This window comes from Corvus moneduloides, chromosome 1, assembly GCF_009650955.1.
Source record: "Corvus moneduloides isolate bCorMon1 chromosome 1, bCorMon1.pri, whole genome shotgun sequence".
Lineage (NCBI taxonomy): Eukaryota > Metazoa > Chordata > Aves > Passeriformes > Corvidae > Corvus > Corvus moneduloides.
In genome coordinates, this window is record NC_045476.1 from 29,950,380 (window position 1) to 29,975,768 (window position 25,389).

Genomic DNA, 25,389 nt, shown 5'->3' on the forward strand with positions numbered 1-25,389 from the left:
CGATTCTCTTACTTATGTTAATACTCTGCATGCTCACTTTCTTCCTCCTCTTGAGTCAGTGGATTTCTAGACTCCGTGGGCTGTGAGTCAGTGTTTTCATTCTCCCCCTCCCAAAACCACCTTTCACCCAGTTGGGACTTTAGACTGATGAGTTGTCCCTGTTTATTCCTCCTTTTGGCCCTATCTTGGGCATTCTGCCAAACATCCTTGTGGTCTGTTAATTCAGCATTCCATTGTGACTGATTTCAACAGATACATAATCCCAAATTCCTTTTTTCTATTCTTTCTCAACAGCTACAGCTACTGAAGCCTATTAAGCAAATAAACGGGGTTTATTGCTATGTAGCTTATCAATTCGGAAACCCTACATCAGAGTGACCCCTGCGCGAGCTCAACTGGGGGGGAGGTGGGGGTGTCTTTCCCAGGTTCCCGGGGAGCTGCCAGCCCCTTGCTGGCCACGCGCAGCTTTCTGGGTGTTACCGGAGCGAAAGCTCCCAGCCTCAGCGCCTGCTCCAGCTGCCTCTGGCTTCAGCCCGCCCCTGCAGTGCCTTATTGGATTCCTGGCCGAGGGGGTGTTGCCGCCGCGACAGCGATAGGGCGTGCGGGCGCTGATATGCCGGAGCTGCGGAGCGTTGTGTAAGAAGAAGCTGCGGGGAGCCGAGGAGAATTAAACAGGACCACGTTTCTCCTCTGTGAGCTGAAGAGGTTAGTGGTTATTACTTAATCCCTGCTAACTGTAATTAGGATTTGGAAGCGGGGCTTTCGTTTTCCGTTCCTCGCCTCTCCAGGATTGCTGGCCACCGGCGTTTCCCCCTCGGTTGTGGAGGATTGGGGGAGTCCTGCAAGTCACGTTGTCCTAGCTGCTCCAAAGAAACCCTCCACACCAGAGGGGACGGGCCACCACTTGGGGAGGGGGGAACAGAGAGGAAGGAAAAAAAGGGGAAAGCCCTTTGTGTGAAATAATATCCAGGTTGCAGTGAAGCAGAGTACTAGTCTGTAAATGATGTGGAAGTAGCCAAGTAGCATCTTCGAGTGGCCTGGGCGCTGTATGGTGAGAGGTCATGTAAAATGTTCCTAAAACTGGACTTCTTTTGAGAAGTGCTGTGAAAATCCTGTGAAAATCCATGTTTGCTGTAGTTACTTGATGCTCCCTTCTGAAACACCAGACCATTAAGTTACCTCAGTTTACCCATGTGTAAAGTGAGTGAGAATATTTTCCTTTTATAAAGGGATGTGGTGGGGCCATATTTCAGACAGCTTTTGGTGGGAGAAAGGTGATTCTTATGTTCTCAGATGTGGTACAGAATCCGTGTATAAAACACATAAACTTTATTAATAATTGCTTTACGTTCTAGTCACAGCTATCACTTACCTCTAGCTAAAAAAAAGAAAAAAGATGCATCAAGGCTCAATCTACACACAGTGAAAAGGCAAGCTCAGCCTTTATCTAACTCCTGGCATCCTTCTGAGCTTTTGTGTTAGAGCTTGTTAAACCCCAAACAACGAGTGTTAATTAGGACAACAGTTTATTGAACTAATTTTGTGTGAAATAATGTTTATCCAATTCCTTGCATTGACTTGTCAAATTAATTTTTGTGGAATAAAGGTAGTCTTTCAGCTCTTGTATCTCTGGTTACAGATATGAACGCAGAATTACATTGTGCCAAAAATCAATAACATAGTGTTTGAACATCTTTCTGTTATTTGTGTCAATAAATGAGAAAATTAAGACAAATCTGTTTCAATAACATAAATCCAACTTGAAGTTTAATCTTAGTAATATAAAGAGCAATGGGTTAATATTTTAATAATTTTCAGCATATATAAAAAAGCCTTAGTTAAAGTCCTACTAAAAACTGTCACAAACAGTGCATGCCACTTAGATAATAATTATTAATAATTAAATTAATAATTAAATATTATTAATATAACAATAATTAATAGTAAAATATTTTAAATTTTCTTACTATTGGATCAGGAAACTACCCTTATTCTGGAGTGCTGATGATTCTGGACTCCTCCTCCTGGGTTTGCATCCACATGGTCAAGAAACTTATTTTTTGGTACAAATCTCTGTTTCTTCAGAGAGTGAACTGAGTTACTGTTTGTGAGCAGCTCAAGTTTAAGTCAATGAAGTGTCATTTGTGTTACCCTTAAAAGAATGGCAGTGCTTATTTTGTAGAGCTAAAAGGGAGACTCAACCTTTGTAGTTTTCAACTTCTTATTCTTAGTGTCCTCATTATTTTCCCAGTTGTGCTAACTGGATGTTTCAACACCCACTCCTCACCCCCCAAACCCAATGAGCCAAAAAGACCACCACATTTAGCTCTAAGGGACTTAATTTTAAATGTCAAAGGGCAGACTTGTGTTTTCTTTGTCATGAAGAGTATCTGCTGTATCCACAGATTTGAAAACTAACCTCAGCAGATGAGAACAGGATCACTTTGCTCTCTGCAGTAAAAATTAACTGGTCGTGTCAAAACAAGTGAAGATAAATGAATAAATTAACTGATCAGTTTTCAAATTAAAACAGGAGTCACTTTCTATCTTACACTGTGGTGTCAGGACTTCAGTAAGATGCAGGAGTGGAATGCACGTTGGCATTTTTGCTTTTTAGTCATGCCTCTAAAGTCACCTCAGTTTCATCCATCTTATAGAGAGAATATTGCACTCTGTGTTGTGCAGATTTGTAGGAAGCTTCAGAGGGTGTTTCCCATTACCACTGCTGTGGTCCACTGAAGCTCTGTCTCCACTGCCATCCTTGGCAAGGTAAGCAGAGTCAGGCAACAGGAGATAAAACGAAACAAAGCTGGGAAGAAATTGAGAAACTAACAGAGCTTGGATGGATGTAGTAATGGGAGAATAATGCCCTGAGGAAGGAGTTCCTGTGTTTTACACAGCAGTACAGCAACACCAACATATGCAGGACTGTGGATAACTTTCACTTCTAATTTCCAGGCAACTGTAGATCTTTTTGAAACTTGCAGGTAGTGCTCAGTGTGGTAAAAGAACTTACATTATGCTCATAGTGCACCTTATTACGTGAGGCAATAAAAAGGTTTCTTCACTGAGTGGGGAAGCAATGGGGCTTAGGAAAGAAAAACAGTCTGAAAGGCAAGGCACTCTTGTAGTTTAATCCTGTAGTAAAAAGGAAAAAAAAAAACCAAACCAAAATCAACAAAAACCCACTCTGGATGTATCCACACTCTGTTGTAACTTAGCAGAACAAAGGTTGCTGAGGAGCTGTCTCATGCCTCTCGAGCTGGCCTTGAACCATGGCAAATGTTCTCATGCCTGTAAAGCTAAAGTGTGGGACTTATATCTTAAAACTTTATTAAATAAATGCAACTATAATAAAAATATAAATATAAATTTGGCTTGTTTCCTCTCTAAGCAAAAAAAGCTTTGGCTTCTTGTCTAACTGAAGTGTTCCTTAGACTAATGTTTTCAACTCAGAGATCTACTGTGCTAATTAGAAAACATTGCAGAAAACACGCCTGACTGGGAAAGATAATGAAATGCATTTGCTAATCCTGTTCCTCCAGATGAGTCCAATCCACCACTTTAACAACATGAGTTGAACAATTAGCATAAAATAAGTTTCTTTTTTTTTTTTTTTCCATCTTCTCAGCATAGTATTATTAACCAATTAAGAGGAGCCTGTTTGGGGCAGCTAGTGTACCTGTCATAGTAACTAACCTAAATGCTAAATTAAAGGCTGCACAACACTGGCTATTAAAATTGGAAGTTCTCATGGCTCAAGTCATGTTACTGCATTTATTAGCTTTCCTTCTTAGTGACATGTGTAGGTACAAAGGCATCTTTATCATCTAGTCATTACCTCTGTTCTGTGAATGAGAGGAGAGAAAAGCTCCCAGAAAGAACATGGATTATTGAATAATCCCCAAATAACAGAGAGGAGGAAGGAGTACAGGATGTGACGGGTAAGTTGAGACCACAGTCACTTTAGTTAAAACGTCATGGATGTTTCTTTGCTATGCTAGAAGCGGTAAAGCTTTGTGACCCTTTTTGTTGCTAGGGAGAACAGCCCTTAGTCGGTATTTACTGTCTTGCAGGCTCTGACACAGATTAGCAACAGAGACTGGTTAGTCTGCTATTTGGTCATGAACACAGAGACCTTGGTGGCTTGCTCGTACTTGTCTTCAGAATAATTAGCTGATTTTTCTCAGACATAGCCCAGTTGTGTGCAGCTGGAAGTGGGATCAACATGTTGGAAGAGATCTCTCTATGCTTAGTGTTTAGTCTTGGTGACAGAAGATACAAATGCATCAAGGATTGGGGGGGCTTGTGGTTAGGTTGGGGGTTTTTTTTATTGTTGCCATTAAACGAGATTCATAAAATTTAGATGGAGATGGCAAATTAATTCTTGGTTTGTGTCTTTCTCTAAAGCTTTGATTCTTTAGTGGCAAAAATCTGTGAAGAACTCAGATACTCAGATAATTGGAATGTGGATAAAGAGGAATTCTGTACTGTTGATAATTCACTTTTAAGTGATGAGGCTATAAACCAGAGCGGTACACTTCTGGCATTGGAGGTGATCATGGGCTTTGTCTACTTTCATTCTTGTTCAGCGTAAGACAGAGGTAGGCCTTTTTTTGGTAAGTATGACGTACTTGGACTTGCAGTCCTGGAGTGCAGTTTCTGTTAGAAGCAGTCTGGAGTTGTCTGAGATATCTTAGGTTCATCATCCAGAAGTCAGGATAACCAATCCCAGCAGTTGTTGAAAATCTTTGCCCTAGGAAATGTGTTTTTCATTTGGACTTTTGGTTTTTTGAAGTCTATTTTGCGTTTACTTACTTGCATAGTGAAGTGAAATAGCTATCCATACATTTAGCCCAATACTTACAAATTAAGATGTACTGCCTGTTCTTTTATGCCTGGCATCTTTAATGAGACCTTAAGACTGAGGGCTCTTGAATAAATATTTTCAAAATAAATAGGTCATTTGCCTGATTCTACTTACTGTTTAAAAAGAATAGTATTCTGCCATGTGTTTCCAACCCAGTTCTTCTTGGTCCTGATGACAGCCTGACCTAGTAATATTCACAGTATAGATACAATGAAGACACAGCAAAAGAACCATAAAAATAGCTGTATTATATGATAATATAAACAGGGCTTAAAGTGGCTGGTCCTTTGTTTTAGGGTGGATAAGAGCTTTCTTTCTTCTCTTGCCCTCCAAGCAGGGGATGTGGCCATGTAATCCTCTGGCTGCTCTGAGCCCAGTTTTTCTGATAAGACTTCATCAGAAAGGATACTGCTTTCAAGGACACAGCCTTAATTCCATGCTATCTTTGAAGAAGGCCCAATTTTGCACCCAGGAGATGTATGAGGCACCTTTTTTCCCTTTTTTTTTTTTTTTTTTTTTTTTTGTGTTCATGTGCTCAGGCAGAGAGAGCACCTTTCAGAAACAACTGCTGGTCTGCTGCATGTTACCATCCCTCTCGCTTGGCCGGACCTTCCCACCATCAAATGGCATGTAATATCAGGAACAAAATGTTCCTCTCTTTAAAGTACAGGAGGGAAAGTCCTCATATCCTAGATGCTCTTAAGTTGTCAATTCCCAAGGAAGCATGAAGGTGCGGATAACCCCAGAGTTCAAGTTTCTTTTGGTTAAATGACTGCTAAATGAGACGTTGACACTTCATCTTTTGCCCATGTGATGTCAGACTGACAGGTGGCCTTTTTCATCAAGAGAATCATTATGAGCAGGAAGAACTGATGCAGTTGCCAAGTCATTCTCCATCATATTTGAAAAGTCATGGCAATCAGGTGAAGGCCCCAGTGGCTGGAAAAAGGGAAACATCACACCCGTAGCAGGGGGTTTGGACTAGATGATCTTGAAAGTTCCTTTCAACCCCAAGCATTCTGTTGTTCTAACAAAAAGAAGTGCAAAGTACATTCCTTTACGGCATGCTCATGATTATTATTTTTAATATCCAGCTCCTACATTATCTTGGTTTTGCTTATATGCCTCTCTGGAATGAACTTTCCTATTCCAGACTGCAGAACTAAAATTCATCAGGAGGAAAAGCCATCCAGCCTTACAAGTGTAGTCAAGTGGCTTGTGATCTCTAAGTCTGACTCAAGCTGTTGTTTGGCCACAGTTACAGTCTTTGTTTGATCTTAAACAAAACTGGTGGATCTGAGTGGACTTCAAGGATGGATTATTGCAGACAGTTGTCATTTACATTTTCTGAGCTGCTGAGGCTTCACTTCTGCCTTTATGTACACAAGTCTGACCATGTGAGGGAAGAACAGAGCTTTAGCGTCTAATGTCAAAGGTGGGCATCTATAAAACAGTGACAATTTACAGATGCCTACCTGTAGTGTTTGTGATTATCGTAGTGTAAGGTGCCTTGTGTTTTCCATTTCTAATGATAAATAAATTCTGTATTTAGAACTGATTTTGTGGAGGGACCACCATCATGCCTGAGATGTGGATGGCTTAAACAATAAATATTAAACTTACACAGTCAACTTCTTTCCCAGAACCTCAAAATGCTTTCTTGAGTTTAGTTAGCAGAAGGTAAGGAGAGAAGAAGGGATTTAGACAGACATTTTTAAAAGGAGCAAGGCTGAATAAAGTAATGAACAGGGTTGCTGTTACATTTTAAAATTGCATTTATGTTACTATTGGTGGCACAGGATGGTGGTAGTTCAGTAAAGTCACTCTCTTCTTTTTAGAACTCAGTGACCTCTTTGGCTGTTTAAAGGAATGGTGCAGTTAAGGACATGAACTTGAGGTGGGGACAAAGCTCTTCTCTTACAAGAGTAACTGTTAAATCAGTTCACTAAAATACTGCAGAAAAAATGATGTGGGTAAAACCTAGTAAAACCAGGGAAAGAGAAAGAAATGTTTGCATTATGTTTCAAACAGAAGCATTCGTTCCTGGAAATCATCTACTTCCATGATCCAGTTATTTTTCTGCCTCTTTTACAAGGTATATTGCCCTCTTCCAGTGCCCCGAGTATTGTCTGCTCCTGAAACTTTGCAATAGCTGTTTTAGTTATTTCAAAATTAGGCGCTTGCACCGATCCTGCCTGTGATGGGTTATTATCCATTTGTTCAGCCACAGTTGTTATAAATAAAGGAATAGTCCACACTGATTTGGCAGAGGAAAGAAGAAGAGTGATACTGGGTTCTTTTATCCCAGTTACATGGCCATGCTGGTTCTGAGTAAGGTGTGCATTTAAAATACTCCTCTGAACAGGCAGTCAGCTTCACTAAAACCTTCCAGCTCTGCATCTTTGAAGGCAGACTGTAAGGAATAAAGAAGGCGGGGTGGTGTTTAAGTCTATTACCCAATTACAGTTATTTTTACATAGGTTTCTGGAGGGGGGTCTTTGAAGTTGCCAGCAGCTTCACGGGTCCCAAGCTGACAAGATTTAACAAAGTATGTAGAAGCTATGATGCCATTAATGTCCTGGCAAAACCCATCCTGTACACTTCTCCAGCTAGTGGCACGGTGTGGTCTCAATCATCAAGTCAGTTTATAATTTTTGATGAGTTTTGTATTCATTGCACATTCATGTGCAGGAGCTGAAACGTATGTTCATCTTTCTTTAGACAAGTTTTAAATATAAGTAGCTTTGGAGTGGCTTTAGCCAAGTAGAATCTTCTACTTTGCTTGAAGTTGCATCTACCTAATTTGATGGCAGTTTTTTGCGGTCCTTTTGGAGACTTTATGTAACAATAAATCTGGTGATGGTGAATCTGTAGAGCCAGACAGTTGTAAATAGGAACTATTTTGTAGGTCGTTCTTTCACTTGTTTATTAACCCCTGAGCGTGAGCCTGAGTATGTCAGGTTCTACCTTGGCATGCTTGAAGGTTCAGGTCTTGGCATGCTCAGAGCTGACTGACTGTACAGTCAAATGAAAACTAGTGGCATTTTAGCCACCTTCTTGGCGTATAAAACTACATCTCTTCTTCATCTCAGGTTGTGATGTGGATAAACCTAGGCAATGGGAGGCATGGGGTTTGCTTTTGCATTGTGTTCAGTTATACACAAATAAAGCATTGTTCCTCCTAAAACGCTTCACATGGAACCTAATGTGCAGTTACAGTACAGTGGGAAATACGCTTTTATATGTTTTCTGTAATCTTTTTTTTTCTTTTAACTTTTTAATTGAGTTTTTGGTAAGATACCAAACACCCCCTCTAGTGGCTGATACTTCGGGAAAGGTGTTTGCTTTCTTGGGACAATTTTAACAGATGAGTAGCACTTCAGGACTACTTGACTGCTAAAGCACATTTAATTGCAGACTAACTCTTCATGAGAGAGAGGCCGGCCTACGTGATTCTTGAGTGTTGGGTTGCCCATTAACATGAAAAATACTGAGTTAGGAGGGAGTAACCTCAATTATTAATCTTCATTCAAAACCTTCTGGTTTTCCCTGCTCTCAAGCAATTTATGACTTTGATAGATTTGTAAAAGGTAATGGGAATGGAGAGCAACCACTGCATTTTTTAGGCCCTACTGAGTCGTAGACTTGATAAAATGACAGAGGTGATAGGGCATAATTTTTAAGAATACAATGTTATGCAAAACTTTATCTATTTCCTAAATTATCTCAATCTAGTTATTAAGGAAAGAACAATTTTTTTATCACTGTCAATTTATTTTAGAAGGGTGAAGACTTCTTTTTTCTGGGTTAGGGGATGAGGAAGTCAGCTAAAAAAGTACACTTGTCTGACTAGCTAAATTCTGTATGTATATTGTTTTCTTTGAGAATATGAGGCAGGCCTCCAGTGTTATGAGTTGCCATCATGCTAGCAATGCAGGCAGAGGGTTTCATCAGCCAGGGTAAGCAGTATCTTTATAGTGACTGCAGTGTGTAGTAGGAGTGCTTTTTTTGTTTGGGGAATTCTCAGAATAGGCCAGCCTGTTAGAGATCTGGGAGGCAGTGACCTTAAGTGGACCGGAAGATAGGTATCATCTATTGGGTTGAGTCCATAAGGATATTAAAAGAACATACTTGTAGCTGGATATGTGTTTTGTTACTGTGCATACTAATATTCCAGTCAACAGCAAGAGCTCTTCTTTCTTAATGGGCTTGTAGGAATATTCTCATTGAGATCAATGGGATTACTTGTGATTAAAGCTCAGCAAGCATATAATTCCTTTTAGGATTTGGGTTTCAGATTAATTTAACAACAAGAGAAGGAAAAGAAGCAACTTTTTTTTTTTTTGTTATTCATTGTAGGGCATTGTTTTATATAGATATTTCAGTATAAACTTTAGTTAGTCATATTTTCTAGATGTCTGATCTGTGTGGGATTTCCTGTACTGAAGAAGAGAGGTTGTAATTATACCTACTTCTTACACTGCACTTAGTGGCAGTAGGTCTGAGAGTGCTTTACAGAAGAAAGAGGTCCCCACTGTTCTGGAACTCAGACTGATTGGGAAAGGGGGTGTGATTTGCTTGCCTTGGGTCAACCAGTGTACTTTCTGTGAGAAAGTACAACTACAGCCTGGAAATACAGCTTTCCTGCTTCTGCCCAGCCCAGCTCTGCGTTCTTTAGGCCCTCTGAAGAAGGAAGAGTTGGTAGAAAGGACTCAGTAATTGGCAGGAAAATGCATTTGCAGATGTAGTAATTGAGAAAATATTTCAGAATATTTTTCTGTAATTGTTCATCATCACTTTCAGTTGTGTTATAGCAAAAGGTTGGAAACCTCTTCTGGCATTAGTTTACCTGCAAAGCACTTGCCAATCTGTCAAGTGAGGTGGAGAAGCCTCTTCTCTCAGTAGGTGACACAGCAAAAACAGAATGAACAGCATAAGCTAGGGAAGGGAATGGGCTGAGATTCTTGGGCATGTCTCATGGGCTGCCCTGTCATCTACACCTCTTGTGATTAGCTCTGAGTAGTTTTCCCAGAAATGGAGGTATGGATAAGTAGTTCTCCAACTATTTTTTCCGTAACAAAACATGAAAAGCACTCATTTTTAAACAGAGTAAGAGCACAAAACAGCAATTCCTTTGTATGAAATAAGTGTTTAAGCAGAGTCTCAGATAGAGTGCTCAGACTCTTAGCTGTGCAGAGACTACTCTGGGGACTTTTTTGCTCTGCAGGGAAGCTAGGGGACAGGGTTCATGGTCCACAGGGACCTCACAGAGTTCAACTTTGTGATAGCTTTAGTGTTTATGCAGATGTTAAGTCAAAAATACAGTGGAGGATGTTTCATGATTTTTTTTTTCCTTTTTTGAGTTAGTACCATTTTTAGCTGTGTTCAGGGTTATTTTCTCAGGCACAGATCGGTAGTGTAGCAATACTGTTGTTTGGTCACCTGGAAAATTAGGATCTGTGAATTGCTGATGGCTCCAAAACATTGCTTGTTCTCCTGAATGGACTTTACTCCAAAGTAATTGACTTGTTGGTTTTTAAAATGATCTGCTCTTTTCTTCTCTTCTTCTATCACTGTGTCAAATTCACTTTCAAAAACTGTTATATAACATTAAAGCCTGACAGAAATTTTGGGGACGTTTTGTGGCTCTCTTTGCTTTAGGCATATGCTAATTAGCCACATTCAAGCAGCCTTTTGCTTAAAAAGTAGCTGTGATGAGGCTGCAGTTACATGCAATTGTTTATTTACCCACCAGAAATTTCACAAGACTTTCTGTAATTCAGTCCAGAGCAGTTCCTGGAAACTTATTATAAATAAGGGTTTAATTTTTTTTAGGAGATATTTTTATAAAATAAAATGTGGAGCCCTTCATGTCTTTCTCTTAATTAATTAATTTTTCAGGTGCCCCTAAACAGGCTCAGTTCTTTCTTGGATATTTTCAACCTTAGCAATGTAGGTATATTGAAATGTAATGTGAGTTTCAAACAAAATGAGTCTGACTGAAGACAGGTCCCACAGATATGTAGAGAAGCTATTTTAAAAGTGTTCTAGCAACCAAATCTTAATCACAAAGAGTGACTATAGGCGAAAGAAAAGGACAAAATGGTCATTCTTACCCATGCATGTACATTGCAGAACTTCTGTTTCAATCCTCCACATGTGGAATATATCACATATTAAAACCAGATCTTCAGATTTTTTCAGTGCTTTTCATGGTTTTATATTACTTTTGTGAGATGATTTTGCTTCAAGTATGGAGCTGCAGGCTCTGGAAAGCAGCCTTGTGATGGATGTCAAGACCACTGCAGACTCTAGGGTTAGCACATTTAGCTTGCAGAACTGTGTTTAAATAAAAGTTTTCCTCTTGCTCAGGTAGTTATACTGGAGACAGCATAGCTGTTACAACTGCAGCTCTTTATTATTAACCATCTGCTGAATAGAGTAAAGGTGCTTGTTTGGCAGCTTAACACAGCGTCTGACCATGTATCAATGTAACTATATCAACTTCAACTTTGGCAGTCAGCTGGAAGACCATAATGTAATTGATGAACCTGCATATAAGTTTAAAACAATGCAGGCATATCGTTTAAGTGGCATTTAAAAGCCAGGGAAAAAAGTCCCTTCTGGCTATTTCCAAAGTACAGTGGTACCAGTCAGGATGATTGTTTTCTGCTGGCAAACCTCTGTGAGAGTTGGTGCCTTGAAGTTGTAACTCACTCAACAGAGCCTGTGTGCCTGTCGGGAAGACTGTGGCCTGGGTTGTGATAGCCAGAGAGATGGGTGGGACAGATAAAGAGGTACCGGCAAGGGTAGGTAAGTCCATAACAAACAGCTCTCCAGGAAAATGTGCACTGCTGCTTCTAGGTGGCTGCTGTTTTCCTTTGAAATGTGGAGACTGTAAATGGTCTTGGCAGGTTTTTGAGAAAATTTCTGGTTCTCATTTTGTGTTCAATTAATGTTTTCAAGAGAAGTAACAAAGAGTGTTGGCAGTTACCTTTCTGACTGTCTTGCAGAAGACTTTACTTTTCTCTCTAGGTTGCAGTAAAAATAGAGCAAAAATAATCCATCATGCTAACTGAATTTAAACAATAATTTTTTGGCATTTTTATTCAAGATCTTCAAGTTGGGAGCCTGTGCAGGGTCTCCTTCCAGGAGGTACTTCAGCATATATAGAGGTTAAAAGTGCACAAGTGGTTTCCTGCAGAATAAAAGGTATTTATGCCTTTGAATAGACTGCTAAATTGGAGTATTTGTGAGTTTTTCCTTTTAAAATAACAACACTAACAAAATCCACTCTGTTCAGCTTCTCCTTTCTCTGCTCTGGGCAGATCTTTCATGCTAAGAGTAGACAATGACAGCAAGATGTGGTGGTACAGGTTGTGGCGTGTACCAGCACCCTGAGTATGGCATCCGCCAGGTCTCTGGGTATTTGAAATCAGAAAGTTAGGGCTGAGAGAAACCTCACATTTTCAATATGATGATTTTACAGTGACTGCTGCTGTCCATCTGGTATTTCCCTTTTAACTTCTGTTGAGGAAGGTTCTGCAACCCTCATCTCAGGGCTTCCCTGCAGTAACAGAGAAAACATTTTGTATGATGTCTAAACAACAAATCTATTTGAAGGGAGCTCTGGAAAACTTCCTCAGTCCGTTACCAAAAATTGGTAAAAGTAAAAGCTCCTTAACGCCAATGTACCATTAAGAAGCCGGCATTCTTTATCTGGCCGGATGCACGAGGGGTATCTCCTCCAAAAATTGTGCATGCTGGATACAGAAAAGGTCCTGTTTATATACTGTATTTTGCACACATATTTGTTTATTTTCCCAGGATAAACATACGTATGATAATAATTTCCCAGAAATAATTAACATATTTTCCCTCCTGTTTACATATGCGTTCTTTCGTCCTGGGGTCCCTTTGGTGGTCCCTGGTGGTCAGCAACCCCAAAGTGGTACCTGACTGCCCAGTGAACTGCTAAAATTTGGCACAACTGGGCAGATTGCTTTCCAGTTCTTCTTACAGGATGGATATTGTGCAGTCCTATAGGCCAGTGGTTTTTGAAGAATAAACATTGTGTTAACTCACTGTAGTGGTTTTGGTTCAAAATATTCATTACTTACTTATTTTCCTTCTGTGAGATAAGAATTAGGAGAAAAGCAAAGCAGGCACAAACCTTAAACAGTTGCAGTACAATGGAAGAGTTTTATTACTAATAGAATTAAAAGTAAAGAGAAAATAACAAAAAAAAAAAAAAAATTAAAGCAAATCCCCCCCCTTCCCCCGCTTTCCAGCACTTCTCTCCTTTTACCCAGCTCACACAAGGATAACAGAACATGGGATATTAGTCAGTGTTCCAGTTCTTGAAAAGTCTCTCTCTTATGCTTAAGGAAAAAAGGGTTTTCCTTCAGTTGCACGTGGTTCCCAAACTGCCACTAACAGCAGACCCGCCCGGAAACAAACAATCTGCTGTGTGTAGAACATCTCTCCCATGAAAAATCTCACAGTTCCTTCACACTGCAAAACATGGGCCATCACATGGGGTTATTCATCTTTTTAAGGATAAGTTATTTTGGCCTGCACACAAAGGCTTTTCTTCGCCACAAGTCTCTAACAGCCTCTCACTACTTCTGTATAGCCTGGCATAGGCATTCTTCACAATCTTCACAGGCCACACGAGGATCCTCCATCCCCCCATGTTCTTCAAATGGATTAAAGAGACAAACAGTTTGTGGTATTACAGTTTCTTACCACGGCATGCAAGAAGGTTTCTTTTAAGCTACACGCCAGAATTGCGGCACCGCCCTCTTTTCTCCCGTCGCCATTTCCAGCTCCGTCCCACGTGACTCACTTCTCTTTCTCCCTGACTCTGATGCTGCCATGTTGAAGGGTGTTCTTGTTCAGGCTCTACGGTGGAGAAAGCCTCGCTCCCTCTGTGCTGCTGGCTGCATGGTGTCTTCTTCAGTTCAGCACGAAGTGTGCTGGCTGCAGACAGGAGGCTCTGCCGGCTCCCGTTGACTCCGCCGGCTCCGCATGGAGAGGAGAGGGACCCGCCTGTCCCCAGAAGCCGCGCTGGATGGGTTTAGCTGTGAGCAGTCCATGGCTGGTTTGAGCTGTGTGACAGTCCATGGCTGGTTTGAGCTGCCTGCGGCTCTGGGACAGTCCCCCCGCAGTGACCCAGGGTCCGTGCCACAGCGTTGGGAAAGGGGGAAAGGGGCAGTGGGCCCGGCCTGGCCCGGCGGGGCCTGGAGGCTCGGAGCCCCCCCCACCTTCCAGCAGGCGAGCTCCGACAAAAGGGGCAGTCCCGCCTTTCTGTGCGGTTTAAATATGTAAATTGTGAGAAGCGTAATTGGTCTTAAAGACTGTCCATCAACTCAGGGTCAACCCAATACACTCACCAGGTGCAGATGATTTTTCATCCAGCAACAAGTCCAGTCAGGTTTTTTCATTAGGGGGAAAGATCAGGCTGAATCCAACAGCCTGAAAGAGGCAAGACTTCTATAACCTCGATCAATATTTAGGATTGAAACATGTTCCGAGCACATGCACACAGGGCACACATACACACCATGTATATATGTATGTGCATATGTGCATGTCCAGACACACAGATCACAGACAGAGCACTCACAGAAACACAGACAGCACCAGCAGTCTCATCCTGCTTGCCCCTCTGGCTGAGCAGGGTGAAGGTCTGCTAGTGAGGGTGTATATGTATGTTCACATGTACAACGTGGGTCCCTCCAGCAGCCAGGCTCAGACACTCGTGGTTCAACTGCTGAGTATGCAAAAGTGAATTAACCTTGACAACGGTATTTTCAGATTAAGTATTTATCTGTGAGGCTTCTGCTACTCTTAGGATACATGTGGCACTTGAAGCAGTACACTTTAAACCACCAGGCTGGGAGTGCTTCAGGAAAGCCTCCCGCATCAGTGTTATGCTATTACCTGTGATATTAGTTACAATATATTTTGATTTCTGATGTGAGTCATTCATTCATATTTGTGGGAACAAGGGTTTGAAAGCTGCAGGAAAAATGCATGAGGCTTACTGAAATTCTTCATATATCACGAGAGAAGGTACTTGTTCTCAATCTGTATTGTCTAGACATGCTATGAAAATTTTTCTTGAAGGGGAGGTAATTCCTAAGTTCTGTCTTTTATCTTGCTTCTGCACTCACTTGTCATGGCATTTGTGATGTTGCACAAAGCAGAGGTAAGCCTCGCTTTCCTTATGCTTACCTCAGTGAGTATTGGCAGTTTTGAGATGTAGGGTCCCACTTGTGATTGCACTGGGTGATGGATTTCTTTGGACTTACTCCATTGTTTGTTTTGCTGCTGAATATTCCTGCTTTGCTGCTAAATTTTTTGGGTATAGAGCGCTTTTTTTTTTTTTTAATTGCTACAGGGTGGCCTACCTCTAATGTAGGAAATACCCACTAGAAGCGCAGCAAGCTCAAGAGCAGAGGGTGGATGGTACAATGATATATTGGTGTAGAATAAATGATCCTCTTCAGCTATTTGCCTTTCTCAGCTCTTTCTCTGTGTCATGCAGGGCTCATCTCCCCCAGGAAAAGGAGCCACTTGTGCTGTCAGTGGGGAAGAGCTCCCACAGCAGTCAGTGGCAGCCACCATCCCCCTTGTCCCAGTTCAGAGGGGACCTCTGGTGAGGCTGGCAGGGGTGCCTGCAACCCGGCCAGGGTGGGTGCTGCTGGGATGTGGGAGGCATTCCTCAGTCACAGTGTGTGAGCATGAAAGATATCTCCTAATCTTCTCATCAGCCCCTTTGCTTTCATACAGCCAGTTAGGAAAGAGTCGAGAAAATGCTTTTGGGAACTGGCCGATATACTGTTATATCACTTACAGTATGACTTTTTTTTGGTATGACAGGAGCCAAAGTTCAGCTGCCTTGAAAATGCCTCTGAAAGTTTTTGTCAATGCTTTGACAGAGGTCACTGATTTTAAGAAAAAGGTGTGAAAGGCAGGCACAGCAGTTTAAAATTCGGGTTTCCTACTTCATCATTTTTGAATTTGGAAGATAATTGTAGCTGTTACGCTCTTGTAAAGGTTTGAAAGAAGAAGTAAATTTTTATATATTCATGTGGACTCTCAGATGAGAATTCTCTATTCTGCTCTTACTTGATTTGTAACAGTTCTGAAAAATACCTAATTTACTTTTCTCCCTGAGCAGCTGCAGATTTTGGTGTGTGAGCAAAATAAGGGTAATAAAAAGCCACAGCAGGAATGCAAACACAGCAATTTTTCTCTTAGCTACGTGCATAAGCAAAGGCTCCATAGCATACATTTAGTAGCTGTCTCTTTCGGTGTATTAGCCAGTGAACACTTGACCTGGACCAAATGGCTGGTTGCTATGGCAATGGGTTGCATAGTAACAGGTTTTGTTCTTAGGTCGAAATCCTCTTGCTTCTCTTAAATGTTACTTTTGAGGAGGTCAGAAGAAATTAATCAGAAGAAACTAGGAAAGTCTTTTTCAAAGGAGAGGCAAAAACATTGATGTTCTGCTACCTGAGCATCTGCAGAGAGATGTTCTTTGTTCCCTGAAGTAGGTAGTCAGCTCCCACACTTTCTCCACTTTATTTAAGCAGAGGTCAGCAGCTCACCAGCAAAAAAAAAAAAAGTAATTCTTGGAAACAAGATGACTGTAGGAGGTTCAGAGGAATTTGTTTGCTCTATGACTCCAACTCCCAATCCTGCTGAAGGCAATAGGCAAATATTAACAGCTTAACACTCCACTAACCTTGAACATTTCTGAATTTAAAGTAAGCTCCTGATCAGCTCTTTTCAAGCTGGACTTGTGAGAGACTGGAAGGATTGATGTCTCGAGACGTTATGCGCTGCACGTGTGTGGAGGAAGGGGCAGGTCGGGCCTTGCTCTGGTGAGGCAGTACCCTGCCCTGTACTGTCCCACCCCTAGAGCCTGTATCCCAACCCAGCAGTAGCTGCCAACCCCTGGCACACTAGAGGCAATGCTCCACATCCACCTCTGGAGCCCTTAGCCCAGCTTCTGAGTGGGCAAATGACTGGAAGTCCTACCTGGGAGAAGGGCCCAGGAAGGCCAAGGGGTATTTAAGGCCGAACACAAGGCAATCAGATGTCTTGACCATACCTCCCCTTGGAATGTCTATCTGAACACTGCTGGAACCCAGGAGCTGGTAGCTATATGTGTCCTTTAATATATATCTTTTCTGTCTTTCTTTCTCTTTCTTCTTCTAATTCCCTCTTCTTGGATTTTTGAGTAACTTAAAATTGAGCTGGCTTAGAGTTTGCAAAGTTGAATGGGCCAAGTTAATGCTTTGAGAAGTGTTTTATGTTGATTGAACATTGCACTAAACCTTTTGCCAAATTTCTCTGATTTTCTAAAGTTGCCAGTAAAGTATTTTTTGTTGTTTTGAGCTGTTGAGAATATCTTCTCGGTATTTCTCCTGTGCATCTAACTTAGAGTACATGAACAGCCTTAAGCCCTTTTAAAAGTCTCATTGATCAAGGTTGTTTGAACACTTAAAATACTAAAAATGTTCTTGCTGTGACAGTGGTCAAACGCCATAGCAGGGGCATGGGAGGTTGAAGAATTGCCAACCATGGGGGCAGTCAGAACTCAGCATGGCCCTGGTGCAACTGAGTGGTGTTTGGATTGGGTGACCTTCTGGGGCTCCTTCCAGCTGAGGTCATTCTGTAAGTCTGTCTGTTTTTCTCTTTGGCCATAAAGAAAAGCAAATATGATGGAGAGCCCAGACCAGGACTCTCTGCCTGTGGGTCGTACTCAAAATGAGTTTTGTGGTTACGTTACCCTCCTTTTCCCCTCCTCTCCCTCAGCCCTACACACTTCTGTTCCCTGGTGAGGAGTGTCATCATGCCATACTTCAAATACTTGGTAATAAAATGTCACTGTAATTCCCCTAGAGAACTGTTTGATATATCACTCATTTCTTTTCTTACACTGAACATGTTGCTCTGTGTTTTACCTTTGTACCTTTTTGGCTTATATAAAGTGAGCGGTGTTCAGCACCGTACACAGGAGCTTATAGGAAAACAAAGTACAGACATGGCATGTGATTGGAGAGGGGATCTTTTTTCCTTTGTGCCAACAGCTGTCAACCTCTTGCGCTGCCAGAACAGTCACTTATGGCTTTGCTGCTGCGCTGTGATCGTGTCAGACAAGAGGCACAAGGAGGAGTTAAGTGGGGTTGTCCATTTACCCATCTCAATCTCAGAAAGTTGTGAAGGGCTGCAGCCAAGTAGTGTAAACAATCTAAAGAGTTTGCTCAGGTCAAGGGATTGGGAGTGGCAGGAAGAAGACTGAAACAGAAGTAGCAGAGATTGAAGGGATGCTTTCATGAGATGGAAGGAACAAAAAGTGAAGAAGATCTGATCTGACCTCATTTATTTTAGGCCATTTTCCTGTAAGTCTTCAATTAATTTACAAAGTGTTGCTAGTCCTCAGGATGCTGGAACAGTGCAGGTTTGAAAGGTTACACCAGTTGCCCAATGCTTCCGCAGATCAATAGCAAATCATAAAACCAACAGAAGAATTTATTGCCAGAGGCCCAGCAGCCCAGCCAGTGAGTGCAATACCTGTCTGACCCTCCGTGTTATGCAGTTGTGTCAGCAGTTGCATTTGGGAGATGTAAATCTTAAAGACATGCCTGCTTGTCATTTAAGAGATGCAGAACTCTGTGTATGGAAATGTCAAGCAAGCATCTTGACCAAATTATCAGATGGTTGGTTACAGCTTGACATTGTAGGACGTGCTGGCAGTTACATGGGGAAAGAAAAGATGCTCTTTGCTTCCTGTCCCAAAGTATTCCAACTATGCTGCTGAGCACTGGGACTGTCTGTGTGGCACCATGCTGCAGACGCTCAGGAAGTCAGCAGGGTTTATATAAAGCTCTGCTGGGTTTGCAGAACCTTTTGGCTCCTTTCCAGCTTGGAAGCGGTGATATAAATAGAAGAATGTCTCACTTTTGAAGTCTGCTTTCTATTCACGGAAAGGAAGAACTTTGCTGGAGCTGTGATTTAATAGCTGTTAAATACAAATCTCAAGACCAGTCCTATGACAGGCTGAACTGCTTGATCCCATTTCAATGGGATATGAGTGAGCTCAGCAGCCTATAGCATCATATCTCTGTTAGCTGGTTGCTGACACCTGAATAAGGATTGGTGCTGTGAAAGCAGGGTTCAAGAGTAATCTATTCTCCCACCTTCTCTCCCAATTGCACTTGTCCCTGCTATGAGAAAAAAATGTTTTGTTTTGTTTTTCTTTTGGACAGATTAGCAAAATGTTTGGGACAGTGGTGGTTGGAGTTGGAATTGCTGGCTTAGCACGAATCCGAGACTTGATGAATCCAATGCCTTCCAGCCCTTCTGAGCACCTGAAACTCTTTGGATTTGTATCCAGGTTAGAAATTTCATCTTACCATGTTTAATATGTATATTGCAATGGTTTTTTTTCTTTTTCAAACTGAAAAGGAGAAGTTCATGTAAATATTCCTGTCATTCTGAGTGCCAGCTCAAAAGCGAGCACAGAAAGCTTTGCAAGAGGGAACAAATAGGTTACCTTAGTGAGATATCTTTCAGACATGACTTTCTAGTTTTTACTTTTAAAAATTGAGATATGTTCTTGCTGTAGGATCTGTGTGATAAAAACAAATTGTCTGACTGAAATTTGCTGTAGATTTAAGGTAGTGCAGACAATAAGTACACTAATGATCTAGTGTCTGCATGACTCTTCTAGAAATGTTAAAAAAAAAAAGTTTTACAGAGTTTTAAAAAGTTCTTTTTCAAAAACATGTTTTAATGCTCCCAATACTCCAACTTCATAATAAAATTCTAGTAGTTTTTTAAAACCAGGTATTGAACCTGTAGATATCTAAAGGAAATCCCATGATTTAGAACATGCAATAATGTTGCTTTTTATTCTTCTTATGCTTCTTAGAGAAACAAGAGTCTTTCTCACTAGTTTGGAACTGTGGAAATTTAGTGTATACCTTTCTCTGAGCATTCCTGCTGGACTGTCTGACCCATTACAGTGGAGCATAAAAGTTTGAAAGAGTTAGGTAGTACATTTATGGATCTCAGATTGTGAATTTATTTTTCCAGCTCTATTTAAATCATGCAGGGCTGTTTGAGACAGAAAGGACTGATTACGTCACCCACTTTATCTTCCTGCCAAATACACTTTTGGTTCTCTGATGCCTCTGTCAGTGCTATAGGTAACCTTGAAGAGCACTGAAGATAGGGTTTCCACTACTTTTTTGGAGAAACAATGCTGTTGAAATGCATGATTCACCGTAATCTTCTTTGGATCCCAATCACGCACAAACATCACCTGTCTTTGCTTTCAAGTCCTGCTTGTGGCCTGCCTTCCTGCCCTCTGTCACCTATCCTAACACTGTCAAGGTGCCTGCTCCAGTCAGTAGTAATGCAAAAGGCTTCTGGGGGGAGTGTGTGTTTTTCATTTTCAGCTGGAGATGTGCTCAGCTTGCTGAGCTTTCCCCTTAGCACTGACATGCTGTGTGTGTTGCAAGGTGAGCCATCATAGCCAAGCATCTGCTTTGTCTCCCTCCTGCTTGTCTGTACTTGCAGTTGTGTGTGGCCCTGCCAACTTGAGTGCCTTTGTCCACGTTGTCCAGGATGGTGGGGAGAAGTTCTCCCATAGGAGCACTGTTGTCTTTCAAGTCAGTCTTTTACAACATCTCTTTGGTAGTAATGCTTATTAAAAACCAAAACACCAAAACCAAAAGGGTAAGTACTTGACAGTTCAATAGCAGGCCAGTTTCCGGACTGATACCACCGCCTACACACTGGTCCATTTTTTTGTTCTCTTCTTCATTCCACTTCTGTCTGTAAGTGCTCATGCTCTTCCTGGATAACAAACTGCCTTTGTTATACCCTGGTTGAACTCAGTGAGACAGTGGTCCATGGGAACTGTTTTTAAGTACTGCTACACGACATGTGGTTGGGAAGAATGGACTGTGACAGTTATGCTCTGGTTGTATTTATGCTAAATATGCAGGAGAAGTTTTGGCAATATTAATGAGGCTAAGCAGATTAGCCTGGAAGATGCTCTGAGAAACAAAGACATCCATGCAGCCTTCATCAGCACAGAGAACAGAAGCCATGAAGAAACCATCAGGTATTTTAAGGGGTTCCCCCCACCTTTTCCCTCTTTCCCCTGTATTTTAGAAGCACAGAGGAGCTGTGTAAAGGTGTTGCAGGAGAAGATATGAACACCGAGGAAAGACTGCCAGACTAGAGGCCTGAAGTGAGTGATAGTGAGTTCCCTAGAGCACCAATAAGCCCTGGAAGAGAGTAGGATTTAAGATGCATTAATTTCCCAAGTAATTCTATTTCCGTACCTCTAGGCCTATGTTTGATGGACAGGCAGCTTAAAACAGGATTTAAAGCCTTTCCTCACAGATTATATTGTGGAAGGGTAGTCCAGTGTCCCACTCCAGCTACTTGCATGTCTGTAAGTCAGAAATTGCAGTGCTCAATGCTGTAGCATTTTAGTGATTTGATGTAGGGGAGTGAGGGCATTCTGTGGCAAAAGAAGAATTAAAACCCTCCTTCCCCGCTGTTTAAATGTGTGATGTAGCCACCACACCATCCTTACTAGGAAAGTTGCCATTTATTTCTGTTACTCCATGTTGTGCATCTCTCCATATGGAGCTGGCTGTGAGAATGAGAAGCAGCTTGCACTGTGGTGAGAGAGGATTAGGATAATATTCTTTCTAATGGCTGATCTTTTATCCCTTTCAGAATGTTTTTAGAAGCTGGGAAACATGTCCTTGTTGAGTACCCCATGGCTTTGTCTGCTAAGGCAGCCCATGAGCTCTGGGAGATGGCTGAGCAGAAAGGTAACACATTTGTTCTCAAGAGTGTAAACAGTATTACCTGTTGGGTAGCACCAAAGGCACCAAACTCAAAGGCAAGTCTCTAGCCTACTGTTAGTCATCACATGCAAGGGAGTATGACTGTCTCAGAGATGTGCCAAGGTAGGATTTAAGACTTAGGCCAATCGGGAAACAAACACACAAATGTCAATGCTAAAAGTAAGGTATATTTGCCCTCAGAAAAACTCTAGCCTCTATTTGTGACAGAATGCCGTTAAAGAGGAAAACTTCTGTCACAGTGATAGTAAAGCACTTGATGAGTGCAGCTGTTGGGCTTGTGCAATTCTATGTCCTCTCCTTCGAAATGAAACTGCAAACAGCTCTCCTAGCTTCTAGCATTTGTGATGTGCTGGCCACACACAGCTGCTCATGCTATTGTAGGCCAGCAAGGCATCCCTGCCTGAAAGACAGCTTGTCTCTAAGCAAAATCTCTTTATTTCGGGAAAGCGTGTGGTCCCATCCCAGTGGTGCAAAGGGTCAGAAGCAGGCAGTTCATTTGAGGCCAGTGGGGATGAATGGGGTTCCAAGAGGAAGAGCAGTGCTGGGCGGGAGCAGAATGCAAATCATTTGGACAAGCTGCACTTTTTATAGCACTGCTTCTTGAAAATCTCCTTTGTGACTTTTGTCCTGAAACACCGGAGGTGTAGGATTTCTCCTGTGCTGTTTCCCTGTACCAACACCAGTTACTGCCGTGTTGCTCACTAAATGGTTTCCCATTGAGCAGAATTTATGCCTCTTTTCTTGAAGCAGCAGCAGTTACTGTCAGCAGCCTACACTGACTCTCCTGGAAATCTTCTAGAAAAACACATACTGAATGAGAGACACATTCAACTTGTATTGGATAACCTCTATTTTAAAGTAGCCCAATTAATTGCAATGGAGGGAGGTACTCCTTAACATATTGTTCCAATCTGGGTCTGACCATTATGCTATTTTTTCCCCTTCCTTTTTCTTTCTTACTACCCTGGGAGGAAAAATGCAGAACAAGGAAATGTGAAGGGAAAAAGGCCAAGAATTAATCTATCTGTTACTCTGCAGTCTCATGTTTCAGCCTTAGCTGGGTACTGGGTTTCCTTACAGAGTTTCTGTTAAACATAGCAGCTACTGTTCCCGTAGTCTCTGTATTTGTTGTCTCCTGAAAATCCTTAATGCAGATTGATGCTTCAGCTCAGGGCCCATGTTTGATTTCCTTCCTGACACCACTTTGTGAGCCATGCATGAGAATTTTTCTAAATGAATTCCCACTGGTGGCTAGTGAAGCCTTTACTGTTTAGACGTGACTTTGATTCACACAGAAAACTTTTATTTAATCTGTCCTGATTTTTGCCCTTTTTTTGTGTGTGTTTTTTTGTTTTGTTTTGTTTTTTAATGGCAGATAAAGTACTCCATGTGGAGCACATTGAACTTCTTACTGAAGAGTACAAGCAGCTGAAAAAAGAGGTGGCTGGGAAAGACCTAGTGAAGGGAACATTGCATTTCACAGGTCAGTAGCTCTGAAGAAATCAAAGTCTATCTGGATTTGTCTGACTGTACCACAGGGATGCCAGTGCTTCCAGGCTTCATTTTGTCCTTTTACACAAGAGTCTGTCTATAAACTGAGTAGAGACACAGGTACTGGTTCTGGATAATTCCCTTGTTGAATCCACATACACCCTCCTGTCCTCAACATGTCCTGAAAGGTCTGGTTTGTTGTATATGTACTTTGTGCAGCCCTCTCTGCCATAGCTCATCAACTGATCCATTTCGACATTCACCATGTTTGTTGACTTTCCTACTCAGTCCATCCACTCATGATCTTTCTACACCCTGATCTTTAAGCCTGCAACACTGCAGTTTCTTCATCCTTTCCTATAATGCAGAAGGCATTATTATTTTTCCTATTCCTCAAGAGTTTCTATTCCACCAGGTAGTGTCCTCGATGAAAACAAATCAGGATTCCCAGCTTTCAGTGGAATTGCCCGTCTGACTTGGCTGATTGACCTCTTTGGAGACCTCACTGTTACCTCTGCCACCAGAGAGAAGCAGAAGGATAAGAATTATTCCAGAATGACTGTTCACTTTCAGACAGCAAACAAGAAGTGAGTAATGTCTGTGGCAACACGTGAGCCAGGCTCCTCACCCTCTGCAGGACTTCTGTGTGCAGGTGTTCTGCATCCTCTTCTCCTCTTGTGGAAACAGAATGGGTGGAGGCTGGCATGAAAGTGTACATGTCTTTTAAAGATGCACTTTATAATATTGAGTTTGATCTCCCTTTTATTATGTGGTGACAATATCCTTCCTATCAAATAGGATGTTTTTAATAGCCTTACTAAAAAGTGGTATAACTATGAAGTATGCCATCAGTATTTCATACTGTCGATTGAGTACTCAACTTGGTCCAAAGACTGGTGGAAACTCTCAGGTTTGGTCATTCTGGACCATCTGTGCAGAGTTCATGTCCTTTCAAATAGGTTGAAGTTACTTAAAATGTAAGTTTAAAGCAACAAGATACAACTTGAGAATTATCTGACATGAAAAGGTAAATTACCCAATGGTGATGGAACTGTTTGTTCCTTTTCTTTTTTTTTGTGGTTGCAGATATGCTAGTAGACCTCTTAAAAAGCCCAAACCTAACCCAGCATTTTAGATAAACGTTTAGTTAAAGTAGTAACCTGAAGGACTAGCTGTTTGTGGGGTGAATAATCAGGGCTCATTTGAACTTTTAGCTTCACCACAGGTCTGGTTAAGCATTTCATCAGCCACTCCTACGAACCCCATTGCAGTTTATCTTGAGATTATCATCTTGTTTTAGCAATCTTCCTCTCTCTTTAAATAAAACAGCATTTCAAATTCCTTTTGAAATGCAGTTGTGAGAGGACAGAACTCTGTATACAAGCTCTGTTTATCCTCTTAGCAATTTGCTAGTAACATAAGTAGCTGTAAAGATCTAGATAGGGTGAGATTTTGAACTAACTCCAGCAGATGGAACTAGCGGGTGGTTTAAACATTTCCCTGGCTGTCCCGTCTCCTGTGTAGTCCTTAGCTGCTATGTGTGATATTTGCTGGATACGGAACTGTTTCTGGATTACTGGTTTTTTCCTACTCTGCACCACTAACTGATATCTGCTTCTCTTGGCTACTACTATTTGTATGGATCAGTAAGTGTTTTCTCACCATGAGTGTTTTAATAACTTTGTGGACAGTCAGGTTTATGCCTCTGGGATAATTTAGGGTGGGTGGAAAATTACATAGCGTTCCTGTGTTGTGTTCGGTGCTGGGGCCATATTTCCTGCTGACCTTCCCCCACTGACGTCAGCGGAGTTTCTGCAGTAGAGAATTTGGCCCACTCTCTGTCTAGTGAAATTATGGCCCATCAGTAATGGTGGTGGTGTTACGGGTCTAATTTGGCCAACCTTTATTTTGCTGAAGGATGAGAAAGGGCTGTACCTTTCATGAGAGGTATCCTATCCTGTTTTTGAAAGACATGAGTACAGTAACCTTGAGAAATCAGGTTAATTCATCCTATTTTCTGCCTTGGAAAATACAGCAGGTGCAGAATGCAGGAGCCTGTGTTCTGCTTGTTAAGCAGGGATTTGTGCAAAGGGCATAGTCTGTCTCCACTGTACAGCC

At 41.6% G+C, this 25,389-nt stretch overlaps 1 protein-coding gene across 5 annotated transcripts in view; it reads left to right on the forward strand.

Moving 5' to 3' along the window:
* Window positions 1–550: 550 nt before the first annotated feature.
* BLVRA (biliverdin reductase A) overlaps window positions 551–25,389 on the forward strand; it is a 30,287-nt gene continuing 5,448 nt past the window's right edge. Inside the window, exons 1-6 of one of the 5 annotated variants that reach the window (XM_032103966.1) lie at window positions 551–705; window positions 19,156–19,283; window positions 20,901–21,020; window positions 21,647–21,744; window positions 23,156–23,263; window positions 23,687–23,858. In XM_032103966.1, coding sequence (XP_031959857.1) covers window positions 19,165–19,283; window positions 20,901–21,020; window positions 21,647–21,744; window positions 23,156–23,263; window positions 23,687–23,858 — 617 coding nt within the window. In that variant the 5' untranslated portion in view covers window positions 551–705; window positions 19,156–19,164. Of the gene's footprint in view, window positions 706–16,661; window positions 17,041–17,419; window positions 17,561–19,155; window positions 19,284–20,900; window positions 21,021–21,646; window positions 21,745–23,155; window positions 23,264–23,686; window positions 23,859–25,389 lie in introns of those variants that run through there. The other 4 variants (XM_032103948.1, XM_032103975.1, XM_032103985.1 and 1 more) reach the window with 4 other exon arrangements.